This window comes from Halichoerus grypus, chromosome 3, assembly GCF_964656455.1.
Source record: "Halichoerus grypus chromosome 3, mHalGry1.hap1.1, whole genome shotgun sequence".
NCBI classification, from domain to species: Eukaryota; Metazoa; Chordata; class Mammalia; order Carnivora; family Phocidae; genus Halichoerus; species Halichoerus grypus.
In genome coordinates, this window is record NC_135714.1 from 121,600,430 (window position 1) to 121,614,893 (window position 14,464).

General features: G+C 39.1%; 1 protein-coding gene across 4 annotated transcripts in view; it reads right to left on the reverse strand.

The window, feature by feature from the left end:
* Window positions 1–14,464, reverse strand: part of INPP4B (inositol polyphosphate-4-phosphatase type II B) — an 802,990-nt gene that overhangs the window by 355,125 nt on the left and 433,401 nt on the right. For all 4 annotated transcript variants that reach the window (XM_078069264.1, XM_078069263.1, XM_078069261.1 and 1 more), the window contains one exon: window positions 749–867. In XM_078069264.1, the coding sequence (XP_077925390.1) occupies window positions 749–867 (119 nt within the window). The remainder of the gene's footprint in view (window positions 1–748; window positions 868–14,464) is intronic.

Consider the following 14,464-nt stretch of genomic DNA (forward strand, 5'->3'; position numbering starts at 1 on the left):
ACTTTCTGTAGTCCCAGATGTTCCGTATTTCTCATTCACTAAGTGCGTGAAATATGTGTGATGAGAACAAAATAATCAAAAGGGAAACACTTCCTCTTTTGAATCTGATCCAATACAATAACAAGTTTCCTCCCGACACATTTTGAATGTTATATTAGTAACAATAAATGTAAATAGGAAATCTCTCATCTGATGAGTAATGTAACACCCTTTAGCTAGAAACATTACAGTTTTTCAAATTAATCACCTACCTTTCTTTGAAAAACACGGTACTTTAAAAAGACACACACAAATAGCAAAGAATATAAAGTTTCCATGGGCAGCCTGAAGAACACAGGAAAAAATGAAAAGTGCAAAAACACTTAACTTCTCTGGGGGCACTTTAGGACTCTCTTTTATTCCTCCCAAATAAGTATTCATTCCATTTAATTTTTTAAAAATGTGTATTTTTTTCTCTACTTGGTGATCTATTTAAGGATTCAAAGTGAGATTTTTTTTTTCCTATTTACTAAAGAAAATAAGGTCTCTTATGAAAAAGGCAAGCTCTCCTCTCATCTGTTTATTTTGGTAAGTTAGCAATGCATGCTTTAATAACCTCAGGTATGCTTTCCTAAATGACACAGGACAGTAACACAGCATAGCTACAGGCCATGGACTAACTTATTTCAGCTGTTTGCTCAAATCCAGAGAGAGGCTGAGAAGGCGACAGCAGGGCAGAGGAAGGCAGGCACACAGCACGCTCACTCACCTCCACAATTTCCGTGCTTGAGTATCTTGTCAGACCCTGCTCCGCGGGGTGGATTACTGAGATCTGCACCAGTGTATTCAGCTTCCGATCACGAACGGGAGCCACAAGATCCTTGCATGCTGGCAATGACAGAGGAAAGAGAAAGAAAAGAAACTAACACGGTGTCTCAGGGAAAACTTCTGTCCCGAGTTGGAAGTAAACTTAGCGACTGCGCTGAATGAAATCTCCCGGGACTCAGACTGATTTTTACAGAGGAAGTCCCTTGGAAGTACCTTACAGAAATAGGAAGTCACGTGCTGCGGAGCTGAACTGAGGGTTCATTTCCACTGACCGCATTTGCCGCTCCTGCTAGTCTCGACCGACCTCCCTGGGATCCCAGCTCTAACAGGCGACTGTGCACACACAGCTCAGGGACTTGAGGGACTTTAATTAGTCATTAAACCCTGGGCTTTAATTCACACCTAGGCAAAGTAAGCTGAGCTGGGCTATATCCGGGAAACTTTATGCTGTTCCTTATTGACATTGGCGGGAGTAGTTCAAATGTACCGATGCACCCTTCCTTGGTCCTTACCAATCTATTGGATACGATCAAACACAGCGACAGAAACTGGGACGAGGGGCTACCCTACCAAAGCAGCACACAAGCCACAGGCGAGCGGCAGAGGAAGAAGATGAGGGGTTAGAAAAGCCCTCTGTCTGGGATTCCAGCCAAGTCTGGGAGGGAGAAGTGTGGAATAAGAATGGGTTAATTCTTGCCCTGGGGCCACAAATGTAGGAACTTTCCCTTGAGACACCAGGCTCATATTACAGACGCTCTGCACCATACCATATTTACTTGAATATTTTCTCCTCCCACATATCATTCCCACAATTTGGGGGAAAAAATCCAAAAATATATTCCTTTTCAGCATGTCTCAACACCTCTTCTCCCCTGGCTTTGAAATAATAGTTTTACTACCTGCAGTTGGATGGCTAAGTCTGATGCAAAGTGTCCTCACCAGAGGGGGTTCAAGTTTATGCTCAGCTGGTGGCTTAAGGCAGCCTGGGGGAACCAGGGATCTAGATCCCAGGTGAGAGTGTGCGGGCTCTGTATCACCATCCTTACCCCACACTTCTGACTGCTTCAGTAAGGGACAGAAGGACAGTTGCATTTAAGCTATGTTCTGCCACTGCAGCAATTTACAGCACCTTCATCCACTGGGACAGAGGTACTACGGCTTAAATCGGAAACTTGAAAGCAAAGGAAATTTTAAATCTAATTATCACCTTTCAGTGGCTTACAGATCATCTCATTTATAGAAGCAGAATGGGATAGAGGAAAATGCAGGAGCTTTGGAATCAAACAGTTCTGTTTTTTTGCTTAGTTCTATTAGCTAGGCAATGCTGGGCAAATTTTTTACCTTCTGAACTCTTCTTGCCAGACTTTGAGATCCTTTTATTCCTGTATGTCATGATTTGTTCCTTATTTAAACCACCTCTATTTAAATGCCTCTGTCAATACAGGAGAGCTTAGGAAAGCATGTGTGGAAAATATAATAGCTACAGTTTATTTAGCCCTCCCTATTTTTGAGGCATTTTGCTAATTATATTTTGATTTCTCAAAACAGAACTTTGAATTATTATTTCAGTTTTACATATTAAGAACTAGAGGCTTAGGAATAGTAAGCACTCACATTTCCATTAGTAAAACCCTGGTGGCTTGTTTACATCATTCCTCATTAGCTCCATTTCTTTTCTTGACATACTGAATTCCTCTCCCGCACAACGGCATCTCTCTTTGGAAGACCCACTGCCATGATTCTTTATTGTCTGACTCAAGAGATCTACAGTTTTAGGAAATACTGATGCAAGGTTTCAATGTCAACATATCTCCGGAAGGAAAAAAAAAAAGCTAGATTTAGACTTTACTGTTCTTTGGTGGTTACTTTGATCATTTCCTCTACTTGCCTTTTGAATGTGTTTAACTTCATCACTCATTTGCTTGCTTCTCTGTTCAGAGTGTACAGCTTTCTCTCCACTTACTGATATTGACTGTATCTGTCCCTGGATTTTAAAGCTGGAGTTTATTTGCCTCAAACACATGCATCTTGCCCTCTTCCTTGGTTGTAGCCTCATCTCTACCTGATGAGCTTATGACACCTTTGCTCAAAATAAGTTACTCCTTTTCAGATTTCTTATCAGGCTTGATTGTGGGCTGTGGTTACTTCCCAGAAGTGAGCAGCTATTCTCCATTTTATCAGTGAAACTCTCAGACTCACTCCTAATAAAAACGGAAAATCTTCATTAAACTGAAATGTTCTGTCCAACCCAATTTACAGATATCGCAATACTGAAGAAGTAAAAACAGCAATAATGACACTTCGTATTTCTCTATATTCTGTATCTAAAAACAGCACAGAAAACAAAAACTAAACTCCTATCTTGGGCAGTACATATCTCTTTTCTTCCCAACAGCCCAGAGGATTTTCTGTTCCCTCATGCTTACGCAGTAAGATATCATGTAAAGATTCTGAGATCATTCAGGATTCCTCAGCTGTATTCCTACATTCCTTGTTTTTTAGTTATGTGATGTTAAGTCACAAACTCTTGGACACTCAATTTCTTCATCTGTTTACCTGTCCCTTAGGGTGGAGTTGAGAAAGACATTAGCCCCTTTTTATTAATGGATTTTCTATGAAAAACAAAATTTACCAGTATCATTATACTAATATTTTTATTATTATTTTAAAGATTTTTATTTATTTATTTATTTATTTATTTATTTATTTATTTATTTGAGAGAGAGAGAACACATGAGAGGGGGGAGGGTCAGAGGGAGAAGCAGACTCCCCCCTGAACAGGGAGCCCGATGCGGGACTCAATCCCGGGACTCCAGGATCATGACCTGAGCCGAAGGCAGTTGTTTAACCAACTGAGCCACCCAGGTGCCCTTCACTATATTAAATTTACCAATGTTAATATCAACACTTACCAATATTTAGTGTTTTATTATTCTGTAAAATGTTTTTTATTGACTCAGTCATAGTCAGGTAACTCCTTAAACACTGTCACCAGGTCCAATATTTCTTGGTAAATACCAAACCAGTGCATGAGTCATTGCATTTCATATAGTGAAACCCATACACACCACGGATCTATACATACTGAAACTGTCCCATTGGAGGGGTGATAAATGATGAGTGATTGGATTGCTTCATGGCGATATTACTCATTTGATCGCTATAGTCTAACCTGCATAAGAATTATTTGGTAGCCAATAAAGAAGCCTGAAAACTCTATTTCTCAGTCTTCCAACCATACTTGCCACTGCCCATTATCCAAACAAAACTCTGCTCTGCATAAATGGCCTTCTTCAACTCATAAGACTAAAAGCGCACTTTGGGTTTTGCTTCTGTTGTTTTGTTTTATTCATTTAGGAATTTCTTGAATTAAATGGGCAGTTAATAAAAGCCTCTCTGCAGTCATTCTATCTATCTATCTATCTATCTATCTATCTATCTATCTATCTATCTATCATCTATCTATATATATATATATTTTAATTTTTATTGCTGCCTTTTTACTGGTTTTGTTTTGGACTAAGCTATTTAAAAAAAATGTTCCCAAAGTCCAGAAGAATTTACATATACAAGATGCTGACAGGTTGGGATTCAAATGTGCTTGTGTCCACTGAATAGACTGTTTTATTTTTTACTGAAAAGGGAAAAAGTTAGCAATATAGAAGTAATGAGTATTTTTTTAAAAAGCTATAATTTGAAACTTTTATTTAAAAAAATAAAAGAGCTCTGAGCTGCTATTTTTTTTCTGTTAACTTTTCTGGAGTAACTAGCAACATGAGGGTTCACCTTCTATTGCCAATGCTTTGATGAGATGCCCACCGGCATCCCCAGCACAGATTCATACAGGAGCCAGACAGCTCTCACTCCATGGAAGGGAATGCTCGCTATAAGTGCAAGAATAAAAATAAATAAAGCTTCAATACCTCGGGGGGAGGTCTAGGCATTGAGCAAACTGGAAAGCTTATGCTATGTTACCAGAGGGGACCTCTATTCAAATTCATTGCCCGAAGAAATGAAAGCCCACCGTGGCTTGATTTGAGGATTTGTCCAGGGCTTGAAATTCCAGTCACTGTGTAGGCTAAAGCTGTAAGAACCACACAACATACCTCTGTGACTAGATCTGGCCTAAGGACCAGAAGTTTCTAACCTCTGCTCGAGATGCTCCAAGCTACTACTTGGAGTCTTAGGAAGATAGCACAGATCATCTTTTGCTCTTGTAGTTCTACTATATGAGGGTCCAGGAGCTAAGGGGCAGGGTCTGCAGCGTTCTTGTTAAGTTAAATATTCTCTCTACCCAGAAATACTGTTTTCATAAAATATCAGTTTTTGCTTCATCCAGCCATCATTTCTAAATCATGTCAAGTCTCTTGAGTCCACACAGCCTTGTCAGCATTCTAGCCCACTTTGGCTGGAAGCCTCGAACTGTCTCCATACTCTGCTATCAGAGAGTTCAGTCCCAGCAATAATCATCAGAAGCAGAACACAACTGTTCATTCAGGTGCCTTCAAATTCAGCAGCACTGGCCAAATCCTAACGTTCTAGGACCTTCATTGGATATGGAGTGTGCGAATTAGCAAAGATGTAGGCCATAGGCTTTCACAAGAGCAGAGGCAGGAGCTGCGGGGGTGCTGTGAATTCACAGTTGACTCTAAGCAGCTCTCTCTTTCTCCTAAGGACTCTTTCTTCTTTGAAGTCAGGTCATTTTTCTTGCCTCACTCCATTTCATTTCTCTTCTTGCCATTCAGTGTTAGTGGCATCTAACAAAGTTTATCCTCTTTCCTCCAGAACAAAGCAATGGCCACAAGCAAAGGAGACGGGGGCAGGGGACTTTGACAAGAATTTTCACATCTCTATTTTCTGTTCTTACATTAGCAAAAAGAAAGTTAGGCTTAGAGGAGAAACCACACAGTATAGCATAAAGAACATAGAGGAATGGCTTTTTCACTCAAGATAACACTGTATTTGAAACCTGGATCCAGCCTAAGGGGTTATGTGACTTTGTATAAATTACCTCTTCGAGTCACTATATTTTAATCTTTAGAATGAACGTAAAAGGACATATTTCATAGATTTGTTATAAAGATTATATGAAGCAATCTACTTAGAATGCTAGGCACATGTTATTATTAACGTTAATATGAATATAGTTATGGCTCGGCACAAAAATGGATTTTATCTCTCCAATATTCTTATGGTAGTTATATGCTTAACATGGTCCAGGTTGGTCCTAATTTTGTGTAACCTTCTGATTTTTCAGTAAAAGCATTTTATTAAATTTATAGCTGTGATTTTTGGGGGTGGGTATTTTCTTGTTTTCATATAGATAAATAAAAATGTTTTAAAACCTTTTACTGGATTATTTGTTAATTTCAGAAATCATAGGTATCATTAATATGTTTCCTTCTATGGAATCAGATGTGTATGCTTACACTTGTTAACTTTACCTCTGACTAGGCACTTCCAAAGAAGAAGCCAAAAATAACAGAAGCTTATTTTCTGTCTGCCCGGCAGATGAGCTGCATGTAAATAGTCAACTCAACCTATGAGCAGGGGTTTAGCTGAGGGGTTAGTGTTCCTTTATACAGAGAGTGGTGCTCACAGGGAGGCATTATTTTAACACCTGAGATGTCCCAACGGGTTATGGAAAGACTTGCTCCTCTGCTCTGTATACTTCCTTCATCAAAAAGGAAGACTGCAAATGCTAATAAGTTGTCTTTTTCTTGCAATTGAAAATAAATGTTATATCTAGAACCCAATATAGCCTGATGGAAGCATACCTCCTCCTTTGATGAAATCTTACCTCTTGTACCCTCTATGGACTCTTCATAGTGAAAATGGAAGAGATATATCCATGCCCCTCAAGGGCAAAAAAGGCCAGGGCACTGAGGATGGGGGATTTTGAATGAAAAAGCAGCCTTATACAAACAGGGCTTTAGGGAAATAACCATCTGGCTTCGAGGCTCCCTCAACAGCACCATTCTTATCTTACCATGGCTGAGAGGATCAGCCACTTCCCCAAGGCTGTCGGAAAGACTCTTGCAGCCTAGAATACAGTTTTTTTACTTCTCAAATTCTTTTTGTTTGGTCAGGTTTCTTATAAATGTCACATATATATCTTTCTCCTTGTACTCCAGAAAATTAGATGCCACTAATGAACTGATAAGCCAATTTGGGTTATGTTTCCAGTCTAATAAATTACTGTACTCCGTTAAATGGTTTCACAGTTACCATCCTATACCAGTGATTAAATCGAGATTACACAAATTTACAACATACATTTAAAAATGTAACACTTAAGCCGAATAGCCCCTCTTTCTAATTGCTTTGCCAGTATAGCATGTATAATATGCTTTCCTGTATTTAGTCTCTTCTTCCTTTCTGTTCTTTATTCTTCCTTTCTCTCCAGAATTTTAAGACAACGATTTTTTGAAGCCTAGGCTGCTAATCTCTACAGTTCAGATCCCCTGAGTGGGTTCAGAGGACAATACTGCTTCGTTCCCAGGGCACTGCATTCCATGATAATTCAGTTGTGTGCAGTAAAATGGCAGAATACAGAGTGTCCCTGCTTCATATTAATATCCACAGAATGAGATTTTCCTAAGTAATTGGGAATACTCTATTCACTTTTAAATATTTTCTGAAGGCTGCTTCTTAGAAAAATGTGGCTCGATATCATACTGACTGATTTATGGCCATTAATGTATACATTCTATGAGCATTCAGTATTCTCTGTAGAATCTTTAAGAGTCTTTAATTCATTGAGTCTAGCATTACATCTTGCCATGCCTGTTCATTTTAGCATATTTTCACCTAATCAAGGCTACTTTCTGTAATTTTTCTCATCTGGCATTTTCCCTTTGTGTTCTCTTTTCTGCCATCTCAAATTTCCTCTCTAACGTATGTTTCTCTCATCATTCTGAAAGATGAGGTCATTGAAGTCATCACTGTATATTTATAAGATGTGGGACTATTAGGGTCAGGAATATATCTCTCTTAACCCACCACAGCTTTTCCTTCAATTAAACAACTGTTTTTAAGTCCTCATAGGGATAAAACAAAAACGTGTTATTTCCCCCTTAACTGTTGTGTGGGAGATTTTAATTAACACATACTTCCCTCAAGAGTATGTGAACCATGCATAACTGCCAACGTAAGCAATATTTGTTGGAAAAATAAAAAATACATAAAAGTTGGCATAAAAAGATTAGAATGTTTGGAATTCTTTCTCTTTTCCTTTTTTGGTTTTATTTGGTCTTTTAAGGCAATGAACTTAAAAAAAAAAAAAAGTCCCAAATTCAAAATCAGGGCCTGACTTTTCAAGGAGGATAAATACTCCTCCATAACATGAACCAACAGTATTAATTTTAGGTTTTTAGAAAGTCAGGGGGAAATAAGCAACTCAGTGTTTAAGGTTGAAAGATAAGATATAAATCCAAGAGGAGCCTGGGTGGCTCAGTCAGTTAAGGTCTGCCTTTGGCTTAGGTCATGATCTCAGGGTCTTGGGATCAAGCCCAGCCTTGGGCTCCCTGCTCCATAGGGAGTCTGCTTCTCCCTCTCCCTCTGCTCCTCCCCCTGCTTGTGCTCACTCTCGCTCTTTCTCTTAAATAAATAAAAATCTTAAAAAAAAAAAAAACCCAAGAAATCATCACACACACACACACACACACACACACACACACACAAGAAGGAAAGCCATCCTAATGCAAGAATTTTTTAGACAAACTGAAATAATGCTATATTTTTTGCTCCTATATTACAACAATAAAATGCTAATATCATACAAATTTTAAGGTTGTTCTCATTTAAGATAATATGTGAAGCATGCAAAGAAGATGGGGGTTGGGGGGCAGGAAACAAAATGTACTGTATACCTACGATGTGTCAGGTTGCATTGGGCTTAAACTTTGCTTGTGTTAGCGCATGTCCAGAACAATAATGTGCCTGTTGCTACCTCATTGTTCCACTAAATTCCATCTGTCTCTCTCTTTTTTTTTTTTTACTAGTCAGTCAGATTTGTGGATCACAACATGTGGCTCAAGGATGAAGACTATATTTATTGATTTGCTTTTTACCAACAGCAGAGTATTCAGCAGCCTAATTTTTTCCCCCAAAAAACGTTGTTCTGCTCTGTCTGGTCCTCTGCATGTTCAATGGTGATTTAGCTTTGTAACAAGAATTTTAAGACTCTCGATACTTTGATAATAGAACCCAAATAAAACATGAGGAAAAGATGAGAGTAATGCCTTAGGGAGGAAGCAGATGACAAAGTTATTGAGGAATATAGGCAATAATTTGCAAGAGGGAATTTAAAAGATGTTGTTATAGAAACATTGCTTTAGAATTCTTGCTACACTGAGATTTGAGCATCACTGCTCCTAAATTTCATTATAACTGGTTCAGTTATAAATTAAGCTGATTTCCTTCATGTAAAAAGCTACATTCATGTTGTAGGGGGAAAAGGTCCCGAGATAAATTCTTTTACTTTTTCCCCATAACAGAATAATATAGAAATAAACCACCACATCTTATGCATATCTCTGTGTGTGTTAAATAAAAACATGTTGGCCTTTTAAAAGAAAAAAAAAAATGTCTGAGAAGATGAAATTCACTTCCTTAGTGTGGAACATTATACATATGAAAATAAACTACCCACTCAGTACCGGTTCTGAATTTAAGTATCATTGAAGAATCTAGAGAGAGAGAAAAAAAGAACCTCTTCCTGGAACAACGGTGCGCTCTCGGGAAATGCTCTTTGATCGCCTGTGCTCTGGAGCAGTGAAGATGCCAGCTGTAGAGCAGACAGCGTATTTGCATATGAAAAGAACAAATTTGGTTCAAATTGCTCTCGTCAGTACCAGCAGACTCCCATTCTCCAGCTTGTCCCCAGCTCCCTCAGCTTCTCTCATGTCAATCCTCAGAAAATACTATTTTGTCTTGTTTTCATGACTATTACCTTGGTGACTGAGACTCCATCCTCAACGCTTTGAATTAAAAACAAGTCTGTGCTCATGTCTCTTCAAGTTTTGATAGCCGACCCTATACGCTGAAAGCCCCAAACTGGTCTGGCCTCATCACCTGACACTGGATACAGACTTCGTGTGCAAGCTCCAGATCCACGTTCCACTTGAGAAACAAGCGCTTGCAGCTTTCTGCTGCTCTTTTCAGCAGGAACATATGTGCTGCTTAAGAAAGGAGGAAAACATTATTCCAAGAGTGGAAGCAGGTCCCTCTGAATACTAAAAGAAATATTGTCAGTTAATGGAAATCTGTAGTGTTAAAACTAGGATAGCAGAAGTAAGAGGGAACAACACAGAGAACAACCTTAAGCCTTTTACCTGCCCAGAGGCCAAGAGGACAACATTCTCCCAGGACTACCAGGTCGACATGGGAACCAATAGGATTGGAGGGCCCATCAGTAGATCCAGAAGGGCACGTGGGTTAGTGAGGAGCGGCTGCCTGCTTCCCTGTTTTACCTCCAAACCAAGAGATGAGGCCAGTGGAGCTGGTGAAGAGAGTTACAGGAGGGGTGACAGGAAAGTCAGAGCCCGAATCACCAAAGATGGATGGCGAAGAGAAGTGCACTCACAGTTGTTGAACTCTAAGGACACAGAATGATTGATGTCTAGGAGGTATTTGGGGGGCTGAGGACAAATAAAGGAAATAGGGGCCTGGAATGTTGCCTTCAGGGGTTGGTGGTCTCCTGAAAGAATCCATTTGTTTGGGCAGGAAGTAGCAAGCAATCTGGAAAGCAGTTGTTCAATCTGGACATCTTTACACACAACACATTGACTCACGGTCTGGCTTTCACCAAATCCTGAATGAGGCAATTTTTAGACATGCTTTCCCAAACCAAAATATTTTACAAGAGTTGCATTCTATATATTACACTTAAGGGCTTACACTTTAGGAGGTGGTGCTTAAATTAAGGTAATTTTTTAAAAAATTTTTCAGGAATATTATTTTTTATAAATGTGCTGCACTTAGTATCTATATGTGGAATTAGTTGCTTTTTAAAATGAAATTGCTGTCCCTCTCTAATGCCAACTATTTTACAAGTAGATTAAAAGTATTAAATCAAGGCCTTACATAAATAGAAAATAAGAGGGGAGAAGGGGGTGGAGGGGAATAGATGGTCCTGAGGTATAGTTAGCCCGAGGTATAGTTAGCCTCTTGTTTTACTTGTCTCCATCTAGAACATCATTTGGAGGCAGGACAAATGAAGAGCTTGAAGAATATAACTCCCCATCTTTCTTGAATCTCTTGAATCAATCATATGTGTGATTTTCCGGTAGACAAGAGAAAATCAGGCTTTAGGGGTGTCAATTCTCCCATCATAAGATGGTTGACTCACAGGAAATAAAACAAGGTTTTGGTACAGATAAGCTAAAGCTAGAAATGACTAGTGATCCAGGAGACATAGAACATGAGAAAGAAGACAAGAGAGTGTATAGGTGAGAAAGCAAATGTGGGATAGTCCAAGGGCAGGAAGGGTCTAATTATTCAGAGCAAAATCCACAAGTTCAACACTATGTGGAAAAAAGCATAGCTCAGACAATTTGAAAAGTAGGAGATAGTGGTTCCAGGAGAATCCAAGTTTGAAGGAAACAAAGAGGATACTTCTTAGAAAAATTGGGTTCTCCAAGGAGAGCAGTTCAAACCCAAAGCTCAGCAGAGCTCCTGCTAGCTGACTGAAGAGTGCTTCAGAGCCTTAGCTTTACAGGAAGTTTTGGAACAAAGGAGAAGTAGTTTACACTACTCAAAGAAGAACCGCCTTCTCTACTCTTCCAGGATATGTGGTATACTAGGTAAGATAAGAATATGAGACACCTTCTGTTTGAAGGTCTCCTTGATAGTTCTTACTTGTTTTATGCAGTAAACCACCTAAGGTTCCCGGTCATAGATCCCAGTCCTGAGCAGGTGACTGGATTTGTGATGGAGTCTCAATATTCTCATCTGGAAATGGGGATGGTAATTATATTCCTTCTCACTGAGCGTTTGTGAAGATCTGATTCAACAGGTGAAAAAAAAGGTTGAATTTCTAACAACATACTAGTAATATATTTCTTTCACATATATTTGCTCAAATACCCTGTGACATAAGAATTATAATCTGCAACTTACACATATAGAATCAGAGTTTTAGAGAGGGTAAGGGATTAACCCAAGACAATAATTAGAATAAGACCATTAAGTGATCAATTATACATCTAGCACCACTCTTAGTGCTTTAAGTACACTACCTCAGATTAATCCACAACCCCTCCCAATAAAAATGAATTGCTTAGAGCCACACAGGTAGCCAGTAGCAGAATCAGGATTCAAATGCTCTCAGGATGGCAATGCAGCCCATGCTCTCAAATGCTGCCCTTGTATTGCCCTTTCTCGGGGTTTATGTAGTACAGACTGAAATGTAAAGTCAAATTTCTGGACCCAGTGCATTTCTACTATTTTAGTTGTCTGTTATGCTTCTTGTTATCTGTTTATGTATGCTCTTCAGAGCATCTCTATAAGAAGAATCCTCGCTTTGTGATGCTGTCATAATACCAGAATCTTGAAGTAATTTTGTGAAGAATTCTAGGCATAAAATTCTACACAGGTAAGCAATCACCAGCTACACAGTCTAGTTACAGAATGCCCTTGTTCAGCTCAACCTATGACTGATTCTTCCCGTGAGTTCTTTCTAGAAGAACTCCAAGGGCAGGAAGGCTCTATTCCTCCTAATACATAATTTGTTAATAACAAAATATCAATGGTTACATAACTGTATTTATTGAGAATTTTAAAATGTGTTGCTTTTTACAAATAATTGTGTTAGCAATAATTACAAAAACATTTCAAGGGCATATCTAAATATATACACTTATTTTATGAAGAAATGTGAGAGGAAAAGAGCAATGGCATTCATGCATGCTTTCAGTTCATGGATATTTATTGAACGTCTAAATGTACCCAGCATGATTCTAGGTGACAATTTTATAGCAGTGAACAAGAAAAGAAGTTCCATATTTTATGGAGCTTATACTCTAGTGGGACATGAAGTTTAAAATAATAATTTAGTGAGAATTTTAAACAGTGTGTTAAATTGAGTGTTGGGAGGGAGGGTGGTTCAAGAAAAGCTTCTCTGACAAGATGACGTTTGAGCTGTGACCTAAAACATACCAAGGAGCCAGCTTAGGGAGAACAACAAATGCAAAGACTCAAATGTTTGGCTTGTTTGAGAAGCAAAAAGAAGACCAAGGTCAATGAAGAATGAGCTAGAAAGTTAGCATAAAGTATGGTGAGAATGGCCTGCTCCTCAAGATCCTTATAGAATGTGGTAGGATATCTCAATTTTATTCTAAGTGAAATGGAGGCCATTGGAGGATTTTATCTAGGGAAGTGAAGAAATCACATTGATAGTTTGAAAAGATTACCCTGGCTCTTCTATCAGGAGGGGACTATGCAGAGGCAAGAGCAGATGCCAGCTTCCCATGGGGACTCCCCTAACTGGCTCCAGTGAGAGCTGATAGCTGCTCAGAATTGAACAACAGCAGTGGCAAAGGAGAGAGAGTTGGTCAAATTCAGAAAATATTTTCAACATAGAAATTATAGGACTTGGTGACGGATTTAATGCGAGGTTAGGGAAAAAGAAGAATCAAGAAAGGGTTATAGTTTGGGGACTGGCATAACTGAATGGATGGTGATGCTTTTTATGGAGATGGGCATCATGGAGGAATGACATTTTGGGAGGGACAGGAATGGGAATCAAGAAAGCAGGTTTTAATTATCTTAAGTTTAAAATACCTCCTAGATGAGCAAGTGGAGATATTTACCAGCCAGTTGAAAATGGGAATTGGGAGTTCCATGGAAAAGTGAAGGCAAGAGTTGCAAGTTTTGGAAACAAACGCCCATAAATGTTGTTTAAAGCCATGGACTGTGAAATTGTTTAGAGTGGAGGGTATTTAAGTTTTGGGTGGGGATAAAGCTGATATTCTGGATTTGGACAAGTTTTGACCTGGGAATACCTTTTTTGTTTAAACGGACTTCTGAGACCTTACCACTATAGAAAACAGCCAAGAACAATCTTTTGTCCTTGGTAAAGTAGAGGTAATAGGAGAATAAGTGGCAGAACACTTGAAAAGCTTTGGGCTTTCTCATGCCTGCTATAAGACCACAGGCAAGTCACTTAACTCCTCTGAGAGTCGGTTTCTTCCATTGTGAAATGGGCATAGCACCACCTTTGTCAACTGCAAGAGGTCAAAGCTCAAGTAAGAATCATTTGGGAAAAGACTGTTTTGTACAGTGGAAATATGAAGGGACTTTTCTTTAATCCTGCGTTCCACTCTACTAGGTCTCTTCTCTTCCCCATGGCATGGTTCCCAGGTGGTCGAGGATACATTTGGATACCATCTGCTCCACAAGAAGGCTGACTGGTAAATTTCAGTCACACAGACAGCAGCATCAGGGGATCTTGCTCCCTTACAACCTCCGTGGCTTTCGACTTTATGCAAAGCAAAACCACCTAATGAACAAAGCCCCTAGGTAGTCCTGATTCCCCAATTACCCATAAGTAGCAACAGATGCTACAAAGGTAGACCTGTTCCAGTGACCAGCTGCTCTCAGTAATTAGACAATGGAGGGAAGAAAGTAATTAGGTAAATCACATAGAAAGAGTAAT